Here is a 24,186-nt window from a genome sequence, read left to right as displayed (position 1 = left end):
CAGAGGAGCAACCTTCCTGCATTTTCCAGAATAACTAGCTTTGAGCCGGTGAGCCCCATCCTACAGTAGAGGACTGAACTGGCCTTCTGAGTGAGGACATGCTGCAGTGTGATTACCCAGAGGCTGGGGGGGATCAGGATGTGCAATGTCGAAATACACCACCGTGGCATACTGATGACTTTGAGCTGAAGGCGATCGACAAACAGCACACACAGGAGGAGCTCTCTGCCTTTCCACCTGTTCTGCCTAAAAGCAAAGCAGAAATTCCCATTTGTACAAAAATTTCCATTTGCAAAGGTGCCTGTCTCCTGTGACAGAAAGAGGACAGTAAGTCTCATCACCAGATGGGCCTGAGATAAACAACTCTTACCTATCTTTAATTCCCCCCAGTCACCTTCCCACAATTCACCCCCTGATGCCCATACCCCTTTTCCTCTGTTGAGGTGCTTCTCCACAACTTATCACCCTTTGTTAAAATGGTATGGAAGTTGGGACACCTGGGAGACTCAGTGGTTGAGCGTCTGCCTTGGGCTCAGGTCATGACCCCAGGGTCCTGGGATCGAGTCCTGCATCAAGCTTCCTGCATGGAGCCTGCTTCTCCCTCTGCCTGTGTCTCTGCCTCTCTCTCTCTCTGTGTCTCTCATGAACAAATAAAATCTTTAAAACAATAAAATAAAATGGAATAAAAGCCAATTTGTGTTTTCACTTCTTTTCTATCCCATACATACTAAGAACCTAAGATAAAATATGTATGCCTTCTTGCCTAGTAATCTGGCAGTTATCTGTTTAATTCACAGGCCCCAGGTATAGGACCTAAGAAGGTAGAAGGAAAGATTTCCCCCCTCTCCACCCCGGTTAAGGCCCATGGGCCACATGCAGTAAGTATGAGAAATAACCTATGCAGTGGCAATATGCTGCATCCGGGATGCAGGACTGTTTGTTTTTGACACAAAATCCTGACAGATACAGCAATTTTTATGGTAATGACATATCAGAAACAATCACATTAGCAAGAAATTTGGAAACCAGGGTCTGGAAGACATGGTGACAGCAGTGCAGGTACTGGCGCTACAATCTGGTAGAGAGAGGCCAGGCAGTCAGGTGTGGAGCAAACAACATAATAGAGACCTCCAGGGGCCTCCTGTGTGGCCTGGTTGGTTGGGCATCTAACTCTTGATGTCAGGGTTATAAATTCCAGCCCGGCACTGACCACCTCCCTGGAGGGAAAGGAAGGGATCCTAGTATGTGGCCCTTTGCACAATTCAGCTCTGAAGCAAATCTCCCACCACAAGTGGCAAGGGCATTCCCAGGATGGAGCGTCAAGCTCAGGAATGCTCTGCGGAAGCAGGCGACAGGCCCAGAGGGCGCCCGGCCGGTGTCTGCAGTCACTGGCCTGCAGATGGTGGAGGAGGAGGGAAAATACTGGAGAAGAGGAAGCAAATGTAAAGGCCTGAAGACCTCGTCGCCTCCTTTGGATCCTCATTCAAACCAAATTCTCTAAGAGACAGCGTTGGGAGAATAGGTGGGATCAGAGGAGGGAGCCACAGGCAGAGAAAGCCCTGAATCCTGGTGCGTGCCTCTCACGTGAGGAACCCAGGTCTGGAGAGGCATGGGCAGTGTGGGGGCCACTGCAGACCCCAGAGTTGCCATAGTATTTTAAGATAAAGTCACTTAAGACTCTGCAGATACAAATCAGAGCCTCCTGGGAGCTGCTCCTGAGGACTATGCACAGCTGGGCCCTGCCAGAGCAGTTCCCACCAGAAAGAGATGGAAGGACTGCTCAGCTGTGTAGACGAACTGGGTCGCAAGCTTTCTTGCCTCCTGTTCTCAAGACCCACTTGCGTTTCCTAAAGGAGCCTGCTTGTTGGCCTCACAGAGGCCATCTCCCTCCCTTCCACGAGGCAGGGTTCCTAAGAGTCCCAACCGCTTAACAAGCCAGCTTCTTCTGTTGCTGCCTCCCCAGTGCGCACAGAATAAATGCAGGGGTTTCCTGTTACTCGGTCTGCTGGCAGCTTAACTGACAGGCTCCAGACACTTCCTCCCATGCAAAAAAAAACAGCAGGTGGAGGTGAGTGCGGCCGTGTGCAGGGTTTGCTTCACATCACACTGTTCCTCTGCTGAGACAAACCAGCGGGGCACGTGCAGCAGACACCAGGTCCGCCCTGCCCATGCCCCTGGGGTCCAGCCCTCCTTTCCAAACCTGGGATCTGGACCCGCCGGCTCCACGCTCCACTCTCCACCCATCTCCCCATGCTAACCACCATTAAAGCCACACCATAGACGTGGGCCGCCTGCAGGCAGAGCTGAGAAGCCCTTCACCTCCCACAATGGGGCACCCCCATACTTCCCCCCACCCCATGGTCCCCCTTCACCTCCCTCACAGAGACTCCTTCACTTCCGGCAAGGGGGCAACCCCTCCTGCCTTCCCCCAGTGACCCCCCTCACTGCCCCCCCAAACACCCCTTCACCTCCCCCAACCGGGCCCCCACACCTGCTCTCTCTTCTGCTCCCCTCTCTTCCCCACAAGAAATTCACCTCCTGCCCCACGGCTCACAACCCCCTCCCCATCCGCTCTCTACCATACCCTCTCCCCCTCCCCGCAGGGGCAGCCAGAACCCCCTCCGTCCCTCCCACCCCTGGCCCACTCTGCGCTGGCCCCCCTCCGCCCACACCCTCAGGCTGCTGGCCCCCCCAGCCCTCCCCACCCCATCTTCAGCCCACAACCCGGAACTAGCCTCCCCCGCCCCTGCCCCATGGCTGCCCCCGCCCCTGCTGACGCCACAAAGCCCTGCACCCTCCGTGGCCCCTGCGCCCCTGCAGCCATCACCCAGATGGCGTTCAGCACACAGATGCAGGCTTTCTGGGGGTGTCGGGGGCGCGCGTGGCTGGGGGCACCCGGCAAGGTGCGGCCTGCGGCCCCTCCCTGTGAGTACATCCCCATAGACCGGCGGGGCAGCAGGTGGCCACCCAGTGGGCCGGGAGGCTCAGGTCCAACCGCCTGCCCTGCTACCCGGGGAGCAGACCCCGCGTTGAAGCTAGTTATAGACACGTAGCCCCCCTCCCAGTCTACAAAGGAGCATTCCCGCAAGCAGGGCAGCCAGTCATCTCCACTGGCCCCAGTCGCTGCCCCCAGATTCTGAGCCAGACCCCAGTTCACCAGACTGCCCCCCTTCCCCGGCTTCTGCAGGTAGGCAGCCCCCCACTTCCTGTGGCTGAGAGCCGAGGGAGAGACTGACTACAAAGTCTCTGCAGAGACAGCACCAGAGAAATGGAACCCTTGTCAGGGAATGGGATGCCTAAGGTCACAACATGAGGTCAGGGGTAAATCCACCCGAACTATGTGTGTGCACGTGTAGGTGCCTCTGTGCATGTGTATATGTTTGTGTGTGTGTGCGTGTGTGCCTCTGGGCATGTGTGTGCACTGTGTATGCACATGTGTGTATATATTGTGTGCACATGTATAGTGTTTGTGCACACACATATACTGCATGTATGTGTGTATACTGTGTGCATATGTGTATATTGTATGTGTATATCATGTGCCCATGTGTATATCGGGTGCACGTGTGTATGCTATGTGTGCACATGTGTGTATACTGTGTGCACATGTGTGTATATATACTGTGTCTGTGCATGTGCATATACTGTGTGTGTGCCTGTGTGTATACTATATGTGCATCTGTGTGTACATGTGTGTGTCCTGCATGTGTATCCTGTGTGTGTGCTGTGTTCATGTGTGTATACTGTGTATGTGTGTGTACGCTGTGTACATGTGTGTACTGTGTGCACGTGTGCTGTGTGAGCATGTGTGTGTATACTATGTGCATGTGTGCATGTGCCTCAATGTGTAGGCCTGCAGCTGCACTTGTGTTTGTCTGTATGCTCTGTGCACATGTGCAGGCACCTTGTCCAGGACCAGAGCCGCTCCATAGTTGGAACAGGAGACACAGATTTATTCAGGGTTATTGCCATTCAGGGAGAGGGATCCCGCAGAACCGGCTCGCCTCAATATAGGGTGGATGGGGTGGAGGGACTTAAGGCTAAAGAGCAGAGGGGGTGGTCAGCCATGGAAAAATCACCAAGAGGGGACATAGGGAGGGGGATTCTTTCCAGACTGGCCTAAAGGCTTCTAGACAGGGCAGCGGGGACCTGAGGAGCTAGATCTGACGTCATGGGGGGGGGCACTCTCAGCCAACTTGGCACGATGATCCCCCCAAAAGTAGCGGGGCTGGCCAAAGACAGGGCTTAGCCGTGGAGAGCCCAGGGCTCCCGGGCAAAGGGTGTGAGGGACGTTCTTTCTGTTCCTGCCCCAGGAGACATGGATGCCTTGGAACTCGCCAGAAAACTGCAGGAGGAAGCTCCATCTGTCTTGACTATTTCACGGATCCCGTGATGACCGCCTGTGGCCACAACTTCTGCCAGGAGTGCATCCGCCTAATATGGGAGAAAGCCAAAAGTAGGAAGGGGGGCAGGAAGCGGAGGGGCTCCTTCCCCTGCCCCGAGTGTCGCGAGCTGTCCCCTCAGAGGAACTTGCGGCCCAACCGCCTGCTGACCAAGGTGGCGGAGATGGCGCGCCAGCACCCGGCCTTCCAGAGCAGGGACCTGTGCAAGGCGCACCAGGAGCTCCTCAAGCTCTTCTGTGAGGACGACCAGAGCCCCATCTGTGTCGTGTGCAGGGAGTCGCGGGAGCACCGGCCCCACACGGTGGTCCCCATCGAGGAGGCTGTGCAGGAGCACAAGGTGTGGCCGGGGCCAGGGATGGACAGCCGGAGGTGGGGGGGCACAAGGAGGCCGGGCACAAGCCTCAGCAGACACCCACGGCCCTGGTGTCTGCACCCTCCATGGTGATGCAGTGGCTGGGCCACAGTTGTTGAGGGGTCCCAGCTAGCCAGGGCTCCGGTGCCACTGGGGGAGAGCTCATCCTTTTCCCTGTCTTCACTCGAAGGGAGGGGCAAGGGGCCCTGTCCTGGGGGGCCCACCCTCATGATTTCATGGCCCCCCAAGAGGCCCCAGCTCCTCCCCCCAAGGTGCTGGGGTTAGGACTCAGCCACAACCTTGGGAGGATACATGCAAACCACAGCACAGAGTAGATACAGGGACAGTCACGCAGAATGGTGTTAGCAGGTGCATCTGTTGGCCAGGCTGGGGGAGGGGGGCCTCAGACCCCACATCCCGTGGTCTGTGTGCCCCACAGCTGAAGTTGGAGGCGGACATTGGGTCCCTTCGGGAGGAGATGATGAAGACAAGAGAGATGCAGGCCAGGGAGAAACAGACCTTGGCGGAGTGGCAGGCAGGTGCCGGTGGCCAGGGTGGGAGAACCTGCAGAAGGCCCTCAGGGGGCGGGGGCTTGCTGTCCTGTGTGGATAAGCACGTGCGCACGCGCACACACACACACACACACACACACACACACACACAGAGCCCAGATTCCCACCAGAAGCAGGATCCAGAATATGTGCTCAGCCCAGGCTGGCTGTGTCCAGACACAGTGGATAAGGGTGCACAGGTGCCGGCACACTGCTGTTTGGGACTCAGCAGGTCACCCCACAGAAATGCTTGCACTCCTGCCTGGGTGGCTCCTTTTCTGTGGGTCACCAGGGCCCTGCAGGGGGGGAACTGCCAGCATTCAAGCTGGTGGGTGTGCAGCCGGCCAGAGAGATGGGGGACACTGGAGCAGCAGATCCCCAGGCCAGGGCCTGAGCACACCTCTGCCCACTGCCCTCCACGGGACCCTGCAGGAGAAGGTAAAGGAGCAGAGGCAGCGCATCCTGATGGAGTTTGAGAAGATGGGCCTCCTCCTGGTGGAGGAGGAGCAGCGCCTTGTCCAGGCCCTGAAGGAGGAGGAGGACGAGGTAGTGGCCAAGTTACGGGAGAGCTCCGCAGCACTTGAGAAGCAGGGCCACGCCCTGGAGATGCTTCTGCTGCAGTTGGAAGACAAGAACCAGCACACACCGCTACAGATGCTGCAGGTGAAGCAGATGCTCCTGCTCACCTGGGAGGAGGCCTCGACACCCCTGCTCACCTGGGGTTAGGGTTAGGTCTCAGCACCCTGCTCACCTGGGAGGGGCCTCAGCACCCCTGCTCACATGGCTGGTGGGGGAGGAGCTCAGGTGCAGGTGTGGTCAGGGTGGGCCAACTGCAGGAACTGATTCAAACAAGGAAAGCTTGGACTCCAGTCAGCTGAGGCTGCGTAGGGAAGACCGCCTCGTTGTAGACGAGGCCCTAACAACAGACTTTATTGTCTCCGGATCCCGGAGGCTGGGAGTCTGTGCTCCGGGCGTGGGCAGCACTGGTTCCTCCTGAGGCCTCCCTCCCTGGGCGTGTACATGGCCATTTGCTCCCCATGTCCTCACCTGGCCGTTTCTCTGTGTCTGCATCCTAAACTCCTCTTGCCTCAAGGACACGGATCCTACGGGATTGGGCCCACCTTAGTGACCTCACTGTACTGTAACCACCTCTCACCTACTGAGGTCCTGGGGGTGGGGGCTCCGGCGATGACTCTGGAGGGACAGTTCACCTATGACAGGCTCCAGGCCTGTGCAGCCCAGGGAGGTGGCCCAGATAGGTACCCACAACTTCCCGGGCAGGATGAGCATCACTGTCACTGCCCCCAAAGAGAAAGCCAAGAGGGCCCAGCTGGCCTGCCAGGGACGGGCTGGCCCCCAAGGCCCTGAGAGCAGGGGTTGAGGTGGCCAAGTGTGGGAGATCTGTCAAGCACATGGAGTGGTGGGATCCATAGCAACACAGATCACACACACACGGGCACGTTTACACAGCAGAAGCAGATGCCCCGTGCAGGCTGCCATATGCCCTGCCAGCCGGGGTCTGTCCCCGGGTCTGGTCTGTTGTCCTGACCTCCTCTGGGTTTTGTGCCCAGGAAGCGGCCTGCTGTAGGTGATAAGTGAGACAGCTGCCCAGACTTTGGGGAACCTTCTTTCTTCTATTAAAAAGCAACTGGTAAAAAAAAAAATAAAAATAAAAATAAAAAATAAAAAGCAACTGGTCTGCTAGTACGCTGACCTCTGCCTCACTCAAGGCCAGGGTGGAGTGAAAAAGGCCCCACTGGATGGTTGTTGGTCTCATCCCTGGGCCGCCACTTCCCCCCTTCACCGCCCCTCCTGAGCAGGATAGCTTCTAGTGTCCTCAGTGTCATACCGGGGAGAGCAGGATCCCCGTGCATGGCCAGGGCAGGGGTAGGCTCTGGAAAGTGGGCACGGGGCCACAGGAAGACGTCATAAAGCCCTTCTAGCTCTGCAGACTGGACATGCAGACATGAAGCCCCATCTCCCCTCCGCCCCCCCCCCCCCCCCCCCGTGTCTCCCAGGACATGAAGGAGCTCCTGAGCCGGTACGGAGCCACCTGCCGGGGAGGCGGTGATGGGCGCAGGGAGGGCTCTGCACGGGGCTGGTGGGGACAGTGAAACCTGTGTCCACTGGAGGAAGAACAGCCTGAGAGTGCAGTATCCAGAGGCCACCCCTACCGTTCTGAGGACTGTCTGCAAGGTTCCCGAGCAGATAGAGGTGCTCAAGAACTTTCAAGGTAAGCGGGGGCCCCAGTGCTCTGGGTTGTGCCCACCCCACCCCTAGTCGCTCAGTGAGCCACCAGTTGGGGCGACTGTCCTCTACTGGACATTCACAAACTGTACCCTGACCTGGCACTCCAGGGCGATGCTCCCCTTTCTGTCCCCACTGGAACACGTGTTGAGATGCCCAAGGGCCGCCTAGCTCCCATCTCCGTGCACCACCAACATCGGCAGGTGGGGTAGGGACCCACGCAGTGACCCAGATTCCCTGGACTCTGCCTTGGGGATGGTTAGGGAGACCACGGATGATTCAGCCCCCCTCTCCCTTGGCCCCCGGCCTGTCTGCAGAGGACGTGGTGCCGGACCCTGCCACTGCATACCCCTACCTCCTCTTGTACGAGAGCCGCCAGAGGCGCTACCTCACGCCCCCGCTGGAGCCCATGCCCCATGGCAAAGACAGATTCCTGGCCTACCCCTGTGCTGTGGGCCAGAGGCCTTCTCCTCCGGAAGGCACTACTGGGAGGTGGGCATGAACCTCACTGGCGATGCACTCTGGGCCCTGGGTGTGTGCAGGGACAACGTGAGCCGGAGGGACAGGGTCCCCAAGTGCCCTGAGAATGGGTTCTGGGTGGTGCAGCTGTGCAAGGGGAAGAAGTACATGCCCACCATGCCCAGCCCGACCCCCGTCACACTAGCGGAGCCCCCCAGCCACGTAGGCATCTTCCTTGACTTCGAAGCAGGGGAGGTGTCCTTCTACAACGTGAAGGATGGGTCCCACCTGCACACCTATGCCCAGCCCAAGTTCTCTGGCCCCCTGCAACCCTTTTTCTGCCTGGGGGCCCCCAAATCAGGCCAGATGGTCATCTCTACAGTGACCCTGTGGGTGAAGGGTTAGGGGCCCAGGCTGGGCGGGGAGGGGCCAGCCCTGATCCCTCCGGAAGGTGAGGTGGTCCAGCTCAGCACAGGCCACCTGCCAGGCTTATCTCTGGCGGAGTCTTTGGGAGCCACTAGCAGGCAGGGTGATTTCACAAAGCTGAGATATCCTTGTGATTAAAGCAGTTTAAATGTTAAGAAGGCCGTGTTCACACATACTTCATAAAGGAAACTCTGAAAGCACTGAGCTCCGGAGAGCACCGATTCTAACAAGGCCACCCAGAGCAGGCGGGGAGGTGCACTTGCCCTTAGCACCCCGTGGTCTCACAGGCCACGTGGGGGATGGTGCAAGCGCACCGGAGCCTCCCTCCTCTACGACCTTGTGCTCTGTAAATCCCATGTTTGCACCTTTGGGCTGGGTGTTGGGGGCGGGGGAGGGTGTCACGGTAAAATGAAACCTTTCAAATTGATTCTAGCTAAAACCCTCCAAGCTGCCCAGCCCTGATGTTCCGCAAGCCAGGGCGCAAAGGGTGAGGGTCACGGGTGGGAGAGACTCCTTCCCACGCGGCGCTCCCTGCAGCTTCAGGCCCATTCGCAGCCCTGGGGCGGTCTGGACACCCCGAATTCCACCCTGTACCCCAAGGACGGAGCCCCTCGTCCACTTGTCACCAGCGTGCCCGGCCCGGGGGTGCCCGGGAGCGCGCGCCGCAGCCTCCGGGCCCCTCATCCTCGCAGTGGCTGAGCCGCGCGTGGAACCCAGGGGCGTGCGGGGCGCGCGGGTGGCGAGGGATCTGCACCCGCCGCCCCTCCAGGGAGCGGCCCTGCGGGGAGGCGAGCGCAGGAGTCCGGGGCCAGCCGCGCGCGCCACCGCCGGGCCCGCGGGCGAACTGCCTCGGATTCCGGCGGCCCGCGGGCCGCGTGACAGGCCGTGGCCAATCCGAGGGGAAAGCGGGTTGTTCCAAAAAAAAAAAAAAAAAAAAACTAGCTGCTTCCTGCTTCCGCTGCGGCGCCGCTTCCTGTCCGCGTCCGGGAGCCCTGCGCCCGCGCCCTCCGGTGCTCTGCGCCCCGCGCTCCCGCGCCCCCGCGCCCCCGCGCCCCCGCGCCCCAGGCCCCGCCGTCGGCCGCCCGCGCCCCCGGAGCCATGGCCGCCCCCGACCTGTCCACCAACCTCCAGGAGGAGGCCACCTGCGCCATCTGCCTCGACTACTTCACCGACCCGGTGATGACCGACTGCGGCCACAACTTCTGCCGCGAGTGCATCCGGCGCTGCTGGGGCCAGCCCGAGGGCCCGTACGCCTGCCCCGAGTGCCGCGAACTGTCCCCGCAGAGGAACCTGCGGCCCAACCGCCCGCTCGCCAAGATGGCCGAGATGGCGCGGCGCCTGCACCCGCCGTCGCCCGTCCCGCAGGGCGTGTGCGCCGCGCACCGCGAGCCCCTGGCCGCCTTCTGCGGCGACGAGCTGCGCCTGCTGTGCGCGGCCTGCGAGCGCTCGGGAGAGCACTGGACGCACCGCGTGCGCCCGCTGCAGGACGCCGCCGAGGACCTCAAGGTGCGCGGGGTGGGCGTGCCTCTGCCGGGTGCAGGGGGCACAGGATGCGCGCGCGCCCAGTCCCACGGGGGCACCCTCCTGGACCTCGACAGCGGTCACCCGTGAGGCCCCAGCCTGGAGACCAGGGTAGGCGTGGCCTCTGGGAGGAGCGGGCCCTGCCGTGACTGCACCTGGCGCGAGTCTGGAGCGCTCCGGGCAGGTGTGGGTGACCATGGCAGGGATGGGGCCAGCGCAGGAGAAGGCGGGGATGGAAGCTCGGAGGTAGCTGGCCTCGCAGGGACACAGACGCACAGGGACTCAGCCCTCAGAGGGTGTGGGCCAGGCCGGGCTGCGGGGTGGGCCAAGCTGGGGCGAGTGGAGTGCAGACCGGTAGCGTGGGCGCCTGGCTTTGTGAGTGGGGTCCTGGGGCTCCTCTGCCATCTGACACAGCAGGGATCCACCCCGTTTAAGGCTGGGATGCCCCCATCTGTTCTGGAAATGCATTCCTTTAAAATCCAAACCAGCCTCAGCCCTCTGCTAAGGAGCCTCCAGGTAGATGCTCAGCTGGCTGCTGTCATCGGCTCCTCGGGGACCCAGGTACCGAGGACATGGGTGGCACCCTTCCAGCCTTCACACCAGGGTCTGTGCTCCATTTCGTGCCAGCAGCGTGGGTCGGCTGGGCTGGTCCAGTACTCAGCCGGTCTGTCGCTGTTCCAGAACAAGCCCTGGGGCACCAGAACAAGCTTGTGCCCACTGTGCCTAGGTGGGCTCGTCCTCATACAGATCTCTGTACTTTTGCTTCTCACTCTGAGGCACATCACATGCTGGATACCCCATCCTATGTGTCAGCCCAGCAAGTGTGTAGTGCTGCCACCAAGCAGAGAGTGACTGGCAGCCCTCCAGAGGCCCCTCCCAGCTGGCCTGATAAAGACCCTTGGGGCAGCATTTACATCTTTCCTGTTATAAGGGAGAGAAAACCTTGATCTAACCTGTTAGGTACTGTGCGGGAGGCTTGCAAATTAAACTAACAAAGGCAGAGTAATAAGTGAAAAGATGGATAATTCTGAGTCACTTAAGTTTCATATGGCACAAGGGCTTCACAGAGAAAAAGTGAAAAAACCTAGTTAGACTGAGTTTATGTTCCATTTTAACATAGATTGATAAATTGGGGAGAAGTGGCTAGAAACAGGGAACACGATTTGGGCTTCTAGGGCCAGTAAGAACAAGGAGGCACATGGGGGGAACTGATGAAGATGTGGGTTATGAGTCATGACGCCCATTCAGGCAAACTCATCTGTGACAGTCATCTCCCCTCCCTGGTGCAACCCCAGGGAGGCAGACAGGAGGAGGGCAGAGTGCTCTTTCTAAGTGCTGCGCCCTGTCTCCCGGGCTCCAGATGGTGCTTGTGTCAAAGTGGCCGACTCCGGGTGGCATCTGCTGACCCCCAGCTGGCCTTTGTCCTGAGGACACCAGCGAATCTGCCTGTGTCTCACAGGCTGTGCCCGACACTTGCACACCCAGGGGCACGGGGTCCCCACAGCGCCACTTCGCAGGCTTTACCCGGCTAGATGTGGGGTAGAGGGTCAGATGGCCGAGGACCCCGGCCAGGGCCTGCGGGGGCCCAGAGCGGGCTTGGCACAGTGGGGGGCCCAGACGCCGGGAAGAGAGGTCGGGAGCACTGGCAGGGGGCCTGGGATGTAGGCGCTGGCCGGGAGGGGGACAGGACTAGCTCAGCCCAGGTCACGCTTGCCTCCGACCCGCAGGGAAAGCTGGAGAAATCCCTGGAGCATCTGCGGAAGCAGATGGAGGACGCGCTGCTGTTCCAAGCACAGGCTGAGGAGACCTGCGCCCTGTGGCAGGCAGGTGGCCGGGGCCCAAGGTTGGGAAGGACGCGGTGGCCCGGAGTCCCCCCTCGGAGGGACCCTGCTCTTGCCCTGGGGGAAGGGTGGGGTCGGGGGTGCCCAGGCCTCAGCTGTCCCCTCCCCCTGCAGAAGATGGTGGAGAGCCAGCGGCAGAACGTGCTGGCAGAGTTTGAGCGGCTGCGCCGGCTGCTGGCAGAAGAGGAGCAGCGCCTGCTGCAGCGTCTGGAGGAGGAGGAGCTAGAGGTGCTCCCGCCCCTGCGGGACAGCGCCACCCGCCTAGGGCAGCAGAGCGCGCAGCTGGCCGAGCTCATCGCAGAGCTGGAGGGGCGCTGCCAGCTGCCGGCGCTGGGGCTGCTGCAGGTGAGCTACCCTCCCTGGAGGTGGGGGGTAGTTCGGGCAAGTGTGCCCAGCCAGGTGTGTAGGGGCCCCTGGGGAGCCACGCAGAGTGGCTGCCATGCCGTCCTGGAGCGTGGTTGCGCTGTGGCAGGGCTGTGGGGGGTTGGTCCATGGGGCACGTCCAGGGTCCATGGGGACACCAGGTTGGCTGCAAAGGGCTGGATCCACTGTATGCGGAGGGAAGGCCACCAGACGTCCCACAGGAGTCCCACGTCAGCCCCTAGTCGCCCGACAATCTGCGGGACTCCTGGCCCCTGGGCCGGCGAGAGGCCGCTGTGTGCACAGCCCAGGGCACTGCCTCAGAGGGTGAGCCGTCCCTCAGGGGCCAGGCAGAGGTCCTGGCTGCCCTCTAGGGGTGTGAACTCGCCCCTCCTGCCACTGCTCAGACGCCAGGCGGTTTCAAGTGTGGGAAACAGGAAGTATGGCGGGGGAGTGTCTGACGAGGACTGAGATAGGTCACAGAAGCAGTGGCTGTGGTCAGTGAAGTGGGATCTGGGCAGCCAGCCAGGGGTATTGGAGGAAGGCAGAGGAAGTGGGGGTTCTGGAAGGAGGTGAGGTGGGCCCCAGGAGTGAGATGACAGCCCCAGGCCAGTATGAAAGGTCGTCGGGGGTCTCCGCTGACATGTCTAAGTGCATGGGTGGTCTCAGCCGGCCTGCCACACTCCTGCATCTCACGCTACAAGTGGCCACCTGTCCACCGTGCCCCCGCCCTCACCTGCTCACACCTTCCAGCTCTGGGTCTTGGCCTGGGTGACCAGCTGCTGGGAGGAGCCCCCCTGCCTAAGCACGGGGTGGGGGTGGGGTCTGTGGTGGGACCTGCAGCACCTGTTCACTGGAACCTCAGTGCCAGGCTGGGGCCAGGCCAGGTGCCTGCACTTGGGTTGGGGGGGTGGGTGCCCTCGCAGGTTCAGGGGTACCCTCGTGGACAGAGGAAGTGAGGGTCCGGTGACTTCCAGGAGCCCACGCCTCCAGGTCCCAGCCTCCCCCCTGGGCTTGCCCGTAGCCATCCTGTATCAGTGTAGAGCCGTTTCCTCCAGGGACATGTGTGTCTGAGGGCCAGGTGGTCTGCATGGATGCCAACTCCCTTCCTTAAGATCACGACCCCCACATGACCCTTGGGGCAGGGAGGGCCTGGTACAGTGTGTTCACCCCCGCTGTTCCTGAGTGGGTTGGGCCTTGTGGCGACCAGGATGACCCCCTTGGCTTCCCAGGGCCGCAAGGTGGGCTACCCACCCAGCAGAACTAGCAAGGGACAGGTTATTTCTGCTTTGCCTGCTGCACACACCAAGCTTCTTGTGCCCTGGGCCCTTTGCACACGTCACTTCCAGGCTTGCACAGTATCTTGAGAAGCCCGCAGTCTCCCTTTCCCTTTCAGGCCTCTGTGCCTTGTCGGACCACCACTCCCACATCAGGGGAAAGCTGGTGAGGCACCGTGTGCATCTGGGGTCTGGCCTGATAGCTGGTGCGTGGTTAGACTCGCTACGGGTACACTGATGTGATTGGCGAGGTGAGCCAGGTCCCTGCCGTTCTCAAAAGACCAAAGACTTCCCTCAGCAGCCATTGTCGAGTGTCCCCATCAGCTCCGGCTGTGGAACGAACACCATAGGCTGGGAGGTCTGCATAACACAAGCTGGTTGTCTCCTGGCCCCAGAGCCAGGCCTTGGCAGGGCTGCCTCCTCCCGAGGCCTCTCTCCCTGGTGAGTCCCTGCGTCCCTGCCCATGTCCTCACACGGTCACCCACGTGTGCATGTTGGAGCCCCAGACCCCTGTTCTCATAAGAACTCGGGTCATGTGGGATCAGGGCCACCCTAGTGAACTTGTGTACCTCAGCCACCTCTGTAAAGACCCCATCTCCAAACACAGCCCACTTCTGAGGTCCTGGGGATCAGGCTCCAAGATCTGCAGCCCAGGGACACAGCCCATGGTGCCGTGAAGTGCAAGTATGTGCCCTTACAGGAGCACGGAGCATCCAAGGGACAAGTGTCTCCTGGGAGGCGGGTATACACCGTCAGAGGCCTTGGGAACACAGGCTGTAGGTGCAGGCGCCCCCCTACATACATGGTTCCCTGGATGTACCGCAGACCTGTCCCACCACCAGGGGGCCTGGGGGCTCTGAGTGCATAAGCCAGTAGGCAACACCACACGTCCTCCAAGCATGTGCAGGGAGTGAGACCAGGTCCGCAGGGCTGGCTGTGCCCACAGTGTCTCCAGGGTCCCTGTGTCTGAGCTGCACAGGAGGGATCGCCCACCCCTTTCCCGTGCTTTCTGATCACGTGTGTGTCTGACAGTGGGCAGAGCAAAGTTTGGGGGGCAGTGGTGACTGGGGCACAGGGAGGGTCAGGGGATGGGCGCTGATGCCGCGTGTGTCTCTCCACAGGATATCAGGGACACCCTGCGCAGGTAGGAGCCCCAGCCCCTCCCCAGGGAAGGCGGGCGGGGTACAGGGTGGGCTGCCATGGGGGGTGACGCCTGCACTGCCCCTGCAGGGTACAGGACGTGAAGCTGCAGCTGCCTGAGGTGGTGCCCATGGAGATGAAGACGGTGTGCAAGGTCCCGGGGCTGGTGGAGGCACTGCGCAGGTTCCGAGGTGGGTGCACTCTGGTCTCGGGCACCTGCTGGCACGCAGCAGGGGGTGGTGGGTCTGCAGTGGGAGCGGACCCTGGGGGTCCAGGCTGTCGGGCACCAGCCAGGGCTCTTGGTGGACATGGGTGGGAACAGCAGAGGCGAGACCACACCCCCACGGGCCCCAGGCATTGGGAGTACACCTGGCTCCAGGAGTGGAAACATGTAGGAAGCACCTGCGGTTTCCTCAGTCCTCCAAAGGAGGCTGCTTTGCAGCAGAACAGGGACTGCTTTTCAGAACATTCTGAGGTGCAGGGACAAGCTGTGAGGTGATGTTTTCCAAGTAGGAGCAGCGTAGGGCACAGTAGGCTCACAGGCAAGTGCTTCAGCCCACCGCGGGGGGGCGGGGGGGTGCCCTGACCACGGGGGGCTCGGCAGGCCTGCCAGCTTACAGGGTGACCTCGCTTCTCTACAGGGGACGTGACCCTGGATCCCGACACCGCCAACCCTGAGCTGGTGCTGTCGGAGGATAGGAGGAGCGTGCGCCGGGGGGACCTGCGGCAGGCCCTGCCCGACAGCCCCGAGCGATTTGACCCCGGGCCCTGCGTACTGGGCCGGGAGCCCCTCACATCGGGCCGCCACTACTGGGAGGTGGAGGTGGGCGAGCGGGCCAGCTGGGCACTGGGTGTCTGCAGGGAGGACGCCAACCGCAAGGAGAAGGGCGAGCTGTTCGCGGGCAACGGCTTCTGGATCCTGGTGTTCCTGGGCAGCTACTACAACTCCTCGGAGCGGGCCTTCGCCCCCCTGCGGGACCCGCCACAGCGTGTGGGCATCTTCCTGGACTATGAGGCCGGACACCTGTCCTTCTACAGTGCCTCCGACGGGTCCCTCTTGTATGCCTTCCCTGAGACCCCCTTCTCAGGGACCCTGCGGGCTCTCTTCTCACCTCTGTCCAGCAGCCCCACCCCCATGACCATCTGTAGGCTGAAAGGCGGGCCTGGGGATGCACTGGCCCCCCAGTGAGGGGCCTTCCAGCTGTTTGTGCACCTGGGCAGGTAGTGCTGTCTTCTGGGCAAAGGCAACGCTTCCAGCGCCTGGCAGACATAACGCATGTGCTAACAAAACTGACTGCTCACTGCTGGGAGCATGTGCCCGCACATGCAGGTTGTGCTTCATCCTATGTCTGGCCATGGGGCACAGAGACACTCCCACTGGCCAGTGCCAGGCCTTGGGCTTGGGGCCCGGCGCCTCCAGAAAGCCATGCTCAGGAGGCTGCTCCAAGGCCACTCACCTGTGTCTACACCTGTCCAGAGGACAGGGTGTGCTTGCCCTGGAGTAGCCAGGTCCCCTGTGATAAAAAGGCCTGAGAAGCCAGCAGCAGAGGTTGTGGGGCCCGGAGGCCAGGACCCCCTGGGCATAGACTCTCTTCTGGAAAAGGCTCCATCCAGGTGCAGATGTTCAGATGCGGCAGGTGTGCAGGCCGGCCGGTGTCTGTCCTGGAGCCGCGCTCAGAACCCCTTGCCAGAGTACCCTGCCCTTCCCCTTGCGGTTTTCTCCCTGCTGGCCTGGGCGCCTCCTGACCCTGGTCCCCTGGCACTTCCCGCCCTGCCTGGGTGAGGGGGAGGCCTTAAAGGGCCCCCTCCCCCCTCGCTGCCACAGTCTGGAGTCCTCTTTGCTTTGTTCCGACTTATTGGCACCTTTCTGGAAGGTGTGCTGCAGCTCATTTGTGGCCCCAGATTTTATTTATTGTAAGGACTGTTCTCAGTAAATAAACTAAGCGTTGTCTGTAATCCACTGTCAGCAGCTGGGGTGGGGACAGTCTGGGTAGGGGGAGGGAGGCAGGGCCCCCAGGGGCGAGATCCGGGGCGCACTCCTGTGTGTGCATTTCACGCACCTACCTCGGAAATTTTCCTGCTCTCAACTGCCTCCAACTGGAGATAATCCTCGTGCAAAGTGGGGTATTTCCAGGTGGCGTCTCGATCCAGTCCAGCAGGTGACTAAGCCTCAGTGATGCCGGTTCATAAGCATGCAGCCTGAATGCACCTGTTCACCCTTTGCACACGTCCTACATGCTTGGCTTCAGGGGCCCAAGGCTGCTGTCTGGTGACGGTGGCCAGGCCCAGCAATGGGCCGCTCTGTGGAGCTGCTGCCCGGGGAGGGGTGGGTGATGGCCTGCAGGGCATGTCCTGCTAGCTGCAGGTGCACTCCACCGGTTCTTTCAGCCCTCAGTTGGTGAAAGCTCCAGGGGCAGATACAGCAAGGATGGAGGGAGCCAGGGCGTGTGGGGTGTGGTCAGCCAATCTAGAGACTTCCAGGCATCAGCCTGCATGCAGCCTGCCACTTCTGGTGCCCGGAAGCCTTGCTCTCTGTTGGCTCCATAGTCCCGAGGGGACATGGGAGAGGGAGCAGGTAGGAAAGTAAAGCAGACATTCTCTGCTCATGGGGTGTGATATGCGGAGTGAAGAAAATAGGAACTGAGCGTCCGGGGTAACCTCGTGGCACCAGTTGGTGAGTTCAGTAAAAAAAAAAAAAAAAATTAAAACCCAAAGCCATCTGTGGGGGGGCTGGCCGGTGGTCAGTCCCTGCCATCCCTCCTGCCATCCTGCACCTCCCCTGGTCAGGTAAGTACCCACGAGATGGACTCAATAGACAAAGCGACCATCTTCACTCGGTTCACCGCCCATCATGAGACACCTGCTGCCTCTGACCCAGCGTCAGGTCTGCTGGGGGGGGGGGGGCGGTGCCCATTCACCTCCAGGCGTCGAAGGAGCACTGCCTGGATTTTTAAGTCTTCCACTGAGACCTGCGTGTACCCCAGCTTCACCTGCTGCACACGGAGAGTTGGGTGGTTTGGGTAAACTCTGGTGCACTCCCTCCCCCCCCCCCCGCGCCTTCAGCTGCACCTGCCAGTGCCACAGCAACCCCCCCTGATGTTGCACCACCCCAGAGTCGTTCTGGGGGCCCCAGGGGCGCCTGGAGCTCGAGGGTCTGGGTAGAGGACCCCTCAGTTCCACCTCCACTGTGTGCAACCCCCAGTCACCCCCACATTCCATCCCACGCACACATCCCTATGCACCCCACCCCCGAGCCCCAAGACCCCCTGCGCCGCCTCCTGCCCTGCCTGCATCCCCCTGGGACCCCCGCCATAAGTACCCCATACCCTACTCCCCATGCCCCTGCCCACCTGGGTCCTCCGCTTGCACCCCTGCACCAGCCCTACCCTGAGCAGCCCAAAACCCCTCCCGAGGACCTTAGTACCCCACCTCATCTTCACATCTAGGATCTAGCTGTTTTCAGTTAACCTTTCAAGGATTTTTACTAAATCCACGATATTACAATCCGGGCGAGGCGCGTCCCAGCCAGGTGTCCTGGGGTTGCCTGATGCGGTTTTCGGGAAGGCAAGACCCTGGTGCTCCGTGCTGCTGGTCGGGTTCCCTGCCCAGCTCAATTCTCCCAACAGCTCACTCAGGACTATGCTCTGGCCTCGTTTTCTGGGATTTTCCAGAGAAGCCTTCGGATCCCAGGCTCAGCTCTTCCAATTTCCATTACCATTTCTGTGCCTGTGCTCCTTGCCATCTGTTCAGTCTCCCATTTGGTAAGTAACGTTCGATCACATTTGTCTTTCTCCACTTCCTTTTGCATTCTGGTTAATTCTTTATTTATTTACTTATTGTTGGAGTTCAATTTAGCAACATATACCATAATGCCCAGTACTCATCCCATCAAGTGCCCCACTCAGTGCCCGTCACCCAGTCACCCCCACCCACCCCCACCCAACTCCCTTTCTACCACCCCTAGTTCATTTCCCAGAGTTAGGAGTCTCTCATGTTCTGTCTCCCTTTCTGATACTTCCCACTCATTTCTTCTCCTTTCCCCTCTATTCCCTATCACTATTATTTATATTCCCCAAATGAATTGGAACATATAATGTTTGTCCTTCTCTGATTGACTTATTTCGCTCCGCATAATACCCTCCAGTTCCATCCACGTCAAAGCAAATGGGTATTTGTCGTTTCTAATGGCTGAGGAATATTCCATTGTATACATAGACCACATCTTCTTTATCCATCATCTTTCGATGGACACCGAGGCTCCTTCCACAGTTTGGCTATTGTGGACATGGCTGCTAGAAACATCGGGGTGCAGGTGTCCCGGCGTTTCATTGCATCTGAATCTTTGGGGTAAATCCCCAGCAGTGCAATTGCTGGGTCGTAGGGCAGGTCTATTTTTAACTCTTTGGGAACCTCCACACAGTTTTCCAGAGTGGCTGCACCAGTTCACATTCCCACCAACAGTGTAAGAGGGTTCCCTTTTCTCCGCATCCTCTCCAACATTTGTTGTTTCCTGCCTTGTTAATTTTCCCCATTCTCACTGGTGTGAGGTGGTATCTCATTGTGGTTTTGATTTGTATTTCCCGATGGCAAGTGATGCAGAGCATTTTCTCATGTGCGTGTTGGCCATGATCTATGTCTTCGTCTGTGAGATTTCTCTTCATGTCTTTTGCCCATTTCATGATTGGATTGTTTGTTTCTTTGCTGTCGAGTTTAATAAGTTCTTTATAGATTTTTGGAATCTAGCCCTTTATCTGAAACGTCATTTGCAAATATCTTCTCCCATTCTGTAGGTTGTCTTTGAATTTTGTTGACTGTATCCTTTGCTGTGCAAAAGCTTCTTACTTGATGAAGTCCCAATAGTTCATTTTTGCTTTTGTTTCTTTTGCTTTCGTGGATGTATCTTGCAAGAAGTTACTGTGGCTGAGTTCAAAAAGGGTGTTGCCTGTGTTCTCCTCTAGGATTTTGATGGAATCTTGTCTCACATAATCTTTCATCCATTTTGAGTTTATCTTTGTGTCTGGTGCAAGAGAGTGGTCTACCTTCATTCTTCTGCATGTGGATGTCCAACTTTCCCAGCACCATTTTTCGAAGAGGCTGTCTTTTTACCAGTGGATAGTCTTCCTGCTTTGTTGAATATTAGTTGACCATAGAGTTGAGGGTCCACTTCTGGATTCTATATTCTGTTCCATTGATCTATGTGTCTGTTTTTGTGCCAATACCACACTGTCTTGATGACCACAGCTTTGTAGTACAACCTGAAATCTGGCATTGTGATGCCCCCAGCTCTGGTTTTCTTTTTTCTTCTTTTATTTTTTTAAATATTTTATTTATTTTTTCATGAGAGACAGAGAGAGAGATAGAGAGAGAGAGAGACAGACAGACAGAGAGGCAGAGACACAGGCAGAGGGAGAAGCAGGCCCCATGCAAGGACCCCGATGTGGGACACTATCTGGGGATGCCAGCATCATGCCCTGGGCCAAAGGTAGGCGCTAAACCAGTGAACCACCCAGGGATCCCCTGGATTTCTTTTTTAATATTCCTCTGGCTATTCGGGGTCCATTCTGATTCCACACAAATCTTAAGATGATTTGTTCCAACTCTCTGAAGAGAGTCCATGGTATTTTGATAGGGATTGCATTAAACGTGTAAATTGCCCTGGGTAACATTGACATTTTCACACTATTAATTCTGCCAATCCATGAGCATGGAATATTTTTCCATCTCTTTGTGTCTTCCTCAATTTCTTTCAGAAGTGTTCTGTAGTTATTAGGGTATAGATCCTTTACTTCTTTGGTTAGGTTTATTCCTAGGTATCTTATGCTTTTGGGTGCAATTGTGAATGGGATTGACTCCTTAATTTCTCTTTCTTCAGTCTCATTGTTAGTGTCTAGAAATGCCACTGACTTCTGGGGATTGATTTTGTATCCTGCGACACTGCCGAATTGCTGTATGAGTTCTAGCAATCTTGGGGTGGAGGCTTTTGGGTTTTCTATGTAGAGTATCATGTCATCTGCCAAGAGGGAGAGTTTGACTTCTTCTTTGCCAATTTGAATGCCTTTAATGTCTTTTTCATGTCTGATTGCTGAGGCTAGGACTTCCAATACTATGTTGAATAGCAGTGGTGAGAGCGGACATCCCTGTCTTGTTCCTGATCCTAGGGGAAAGGCTCCCAGTGCTTCCCCATTGAGAATGATATTTGCTGTGGGCTTTTCGTAGATGGCTTTTAAGATGTTGAGGAATGTTCCCTTTATCCCTACACTCTGAAGAGTTTTGATCAGGAATGGATGCTGTATTTTGTCAAATGCTTTCTCTGCATCTAATGAGAGGATCCTATGGTTCTTAGTTTTTCTGTTGCTGATATGATGAATCACATTTATTGTTTTACGAGTGTTGAACCAGCCTTGTGTCCTGGGAATAAATCCTTCTTGGTCATGGTGAATAATTTTCTTAATGTACTGTTGGATCCTATTGGCTAGTATCTTTTTTTTAATAAATTATTTTTTTATTGGTGTTCAATTTACCAACATACAGAATAACACCCAGTGCTCATCCCGTCAAGTGCCCCCCTCAGTGCCCGTCACCCACTCACCCCCACCCCCCGCCCTCCTCCCCTTCCACCACCCCTAGTTTGTTTCCCAGAGTTAGGAGTCTTTATGTTCTGTCTCCCTTTCTGATATTTCCCACACATTTCTTCTCCCTTCCCTTATATTCCCTTTCACTATTATTTATATTCCTATTGGCTAGTATCTTGTTGAGAATTTTTACATCCATGTTCATCAGGGATATTGGTCTATAATTCTCCTTTTTGGTGGGGTCTTTGGCTGGTTTTGGAATTAAGGTGATGCTGGCCTCATAGAATGAATTTGGAAGTACTCCATCTCTTTCTATCTTTCCAAACAGCTTTAGTAGAATAGGTATGATTTCTTCTTTAAACGTTTGATAGAATTCCCCTGGGAAGCCATCTGGCCCTGGACTCTTGTGTCTTGGGAGGTTTTTGATGACTGCTTCAATTTCCTCCCTGGTTATTGGCCTGTTCAGGTTTTCTATTTCTTCCTGTTCCAGTTTTGGTAGTTTGTGGCTTTCCAGAAATGCGTCCATTTCTTCTAGATTGCCTAATTTATTGGCGTATAGCTGTTCATAATATGTTTTTAAAATCCTTTGTATTTCCTTGGTGTTGGTAGTGATCTCTCCTTTCTCATTCATGATTTTATTAATTTGAGTCTTCTCTCTCTTCTTGTTAATAAGGCTGGCTAATGGTTTATCTATCTTATTAATTCTTTCAAAGAACCAACTCCTGGTTCTGTTGATCTGTTCCACAGTTCTGGTCTCGATTTCGTTGAGTTCTGCTCGAATCTTAATTAACTCTTTTCTTCTGCTGGGTGTAGGATCTATTTGCTGTTTTTTCTCTAGCTCCTTTATGTGTAAGGTTAGCTTTTGTATTTGAGTTCTTTCCAGTTTTTGAATGGATGCTTGTATTGCGATATATTTCCCCTAACCTTTCCTCATGATATTTTAGTTTGCTTTCTCTTTTTCCTCAGCTTCCTTTCTTGCCATCAACTTGTCTTCTATGTCACTCACTTGTTCTTCTACCTCATTAACCCTTGTCATTAGGACCTCCAGTTTGGATTGCGTCTCATTCAATTGATTTTTAATTTCGGCCTGATTAGATCTAAATTCTGCAGTCATGGAGTCTCTTGAATCCTTTATGTTGTTTTTTTTTTAGAGCCACAAGTAGCTTTATAATTGTGCTCCTGAATTGGCTTTCTTTTTTAATTAATTTATTTATTTATTCATGATAGACAGAGAGAGTGAGAGACACACACAGGCAGAGGGAGGAGCAGGCTCCATGCCGGGATCCCGACGCGGGACTCCATCACAGGACGTCAGGATTGTGCACCGGGTCAAAGGCAGGTGCCAAACCGCTAAGCCACCCAGGGATCCCCCGGAATTGGCTTTCTCACATGGAATTGTAATCTATATTCTGTAACTCTGTGGGAGCAAGTACTGTTTCCGATTCTTTCTTTTGTGGTGAGTTCTTTCTTGTCATTTTGCTCAGTGCAGAGTAGTTAAAAACAAGTTGTACTGGAAAAAGAAGAAAAATAGAGGAAAAAAGCGGGGGGGAGGGGGGGAACAAACAAAACAAAAAACAAGGAGGGGTATCCTTTGATTGTATATACTGTAAATCCCTCGACTTCCCCTGGAACTTTCCAGTGCTGCTTGGTCAAGAACTTGCTCTTCCCCTGTCCTTCCAGCTGGTTTTCTGGGGGAGGGGCCTGCTGTGCTGATTCTCAGGTGTGTGTACCTGGTAGAACTGCCCAGCCCCCATCTAGGTGTATGGCTCAGTGGGAGCTGTTTATCCTGTGAGGCCCCAGCTCCCTGGCGGCCCTGCCCAATCCCAGGTACAAGGTGACACCAGGAGGAACAACAGTGGCGTCGGCCAGCTCTCCCAACTCTGGAGTCAGCTCCCGCAGTAACTACTGCAGCTCCCAGCCCACAGAGGCCTGGATGCTCCGGGGGTGGGGGGGGGTGGGGGGGGCGGCTCTGCACAGCTCGGGCAGCCTGGCGGCAGGAGCATCCTTGCTGCCCTGTGTCCTCCTGGCCTCTGCCTGTCCCTGTGTCCCCCAGCGCCCTGGGATCCCGGGCCTGCGCCACTAGAATCGGGCTCCTAGAGCCACGCAGCCCCCTCTGCATGGAGCTGCCGCCAGAGCCGCTGCCCTGGGTGCTCCTGGGGCCCCGCGGGGTGCACCCTGCAGCCCCTTAGGGAGCTTGGCCCACAGTGTGTGGCGGGCTCTCCCCGGGTTGCAGTTCCTCTGTTAGTGCCCCTGGGAGCCTGAGGGCATCCCTGCCCCTCCTGGGATCCTGCCTGAGTTCCCTGTGAGTGCCTTTTCATCTGGGAAGATTGGTAAAGCTCCTGCTTCCTCGGGACTGGGCTTTCCTGTCCTGGGGACACTCGCTGCCTGGCCTTAGCCTGGCTCCTCATGGGGGCCCCTCCCCCTTGGATGCTTTTTTATTTCTTTATTTTTTTTTCCATCTTCCTGCCTTGATAGAAGCGCTAACTCTTCTCACTGTAGCATTCCAGTTGTTCTCTCTTTAAATCTCAGGTCGAATTCGTAGCTTTTCAGGATGATTTGAAAATTATCTAAGTAAGTTGGTGGGGACAGGTGACTTGGGGACCCTACTCTTCCACCATCTTGCCCCACCTCTAAATCCATTGTCTTGAAGCATTTCCCATGTGTTTTATTCTAGGAGTTATACAGTTTAGAAATTTCATCCATTTGAGTTGTTTTCTGTATATGGTATAAAGTAAGAGTCCGACTTCTTTCTTTCACATGTGGATATCCAGTTTTCCCAGGACCATTTAATGAAGAGAAAATACTTTCCCATTGACACCCTTATCAAGGATTGTTTGGCCACATATCCAAGAGCTTATTTCTGGGTTTTCTACCCTGTGCCTTTGGTCTATGTCTGTCTTTATGCCAACACTTCATGGCTTTGATTACTGTAGCTTTGCGGTATGTTTTGAAATCAGGAGGTTTGAGCCCATCAGCTTTTCTTTCTCAAGATTGCATTGGCTATTAGGGGTCCTTTGGGCTTTTTTTTTTTTTTTTT

The 24,186-nt window shown here is 56.8% G+C and overlaps 2 protein-coding genes across 2 annotated transcripts; both read left to right on the top strand.

Moving 5' to 3' along the window:
- The first annotated feature begins 4,318 nt into the window (after positions 1-4,318).
- TRIM17 (tripartite motif containing 17) lies at positions 4,319-8,417 on the top strand. The gene is given in 8 exon segments (XM_055333767.1): positions 4,319-4,355; positions 4,358-4,740; positions 5,195-5,290; positions 5,739-5,969; positions 7,325-7,347; positions 7,439-7,539; positions 7,871-8,011; positions 8,014-8,417. Coding segments are annotated over 8 exon segments (1,416 nt in total).
- Positions 8,418-9,490: 1,073 nt separating this feature from the next.
- On the top strand, positions 9,491-16,533 carry TRIM11 (tripartite motif containing 11). The gene is made up of 6 exons (XM_055333766.1): positions 9,491-9,944; positions 11,687-11,782; positions 11,915-12,145; positions 14,559-14,581; positions 14,668-14,768; positions 15,219-16,533. Exons 1-6 carry the CDS (start codon positions 9,537-9,539, stop codon positions 15,764-15,766), a joined length of 1,407 nt encoding a protein of 468 aa, XP_055189741.1. The 5' UTR covers positions 9,491-9,536; the 3' UTR covers positions 15,767-16,533.
- The last annotated feature ends 7,653 nt before the right edge of the window (positions 16,534-24,186 follow it).

The sequence above is a fragment of the Nyctereutes procyonoides genome, unplaced genomic scaffold, assembly GCF_905146905.1.
Source record: "Nyctereutes procyonoides isolate TBG_1078 unplaced genomic scaffold, NYPRO_anot_genome, whole genome shotgun sequence".
In the NCBI taxonomy this organism is placed as follows: domain Eukaryota; kingdom Metazoa; phylum Chordata; class Mammalia; order Carnivora; family Canidae; genus Nyctereutes; species Nyctereutes procyonoides.
This window is presented reverse-complemented; position numbering and strand designations above follow the sequence as displayed.

Bases quoted from the DNA above. Each gene is read 5' to 3' on its own strand.
- TRIM11 (XM_055333766.1), top strand. From the start codon at position 9,537: ATGGCCGCCCCCGACCTGTCCACCAACCTCCAGGAGGAGGCCACCTGC. The intron at 9,945-11,686 runs GTGCGCGGGGTG...TCCGACCCGCAG, and splicing joins ACGCCGCCGAGGACCTCAAG to GGAAAGCTGGAGAAATCCCT. The intron at 14,769-15,218 runs GTGGGTGCACTC...GCTTCTCTACAG, and splicing joins GGCACTGCGCAGGTTCCGAG to GGGACGTGACCCTGGATCCC.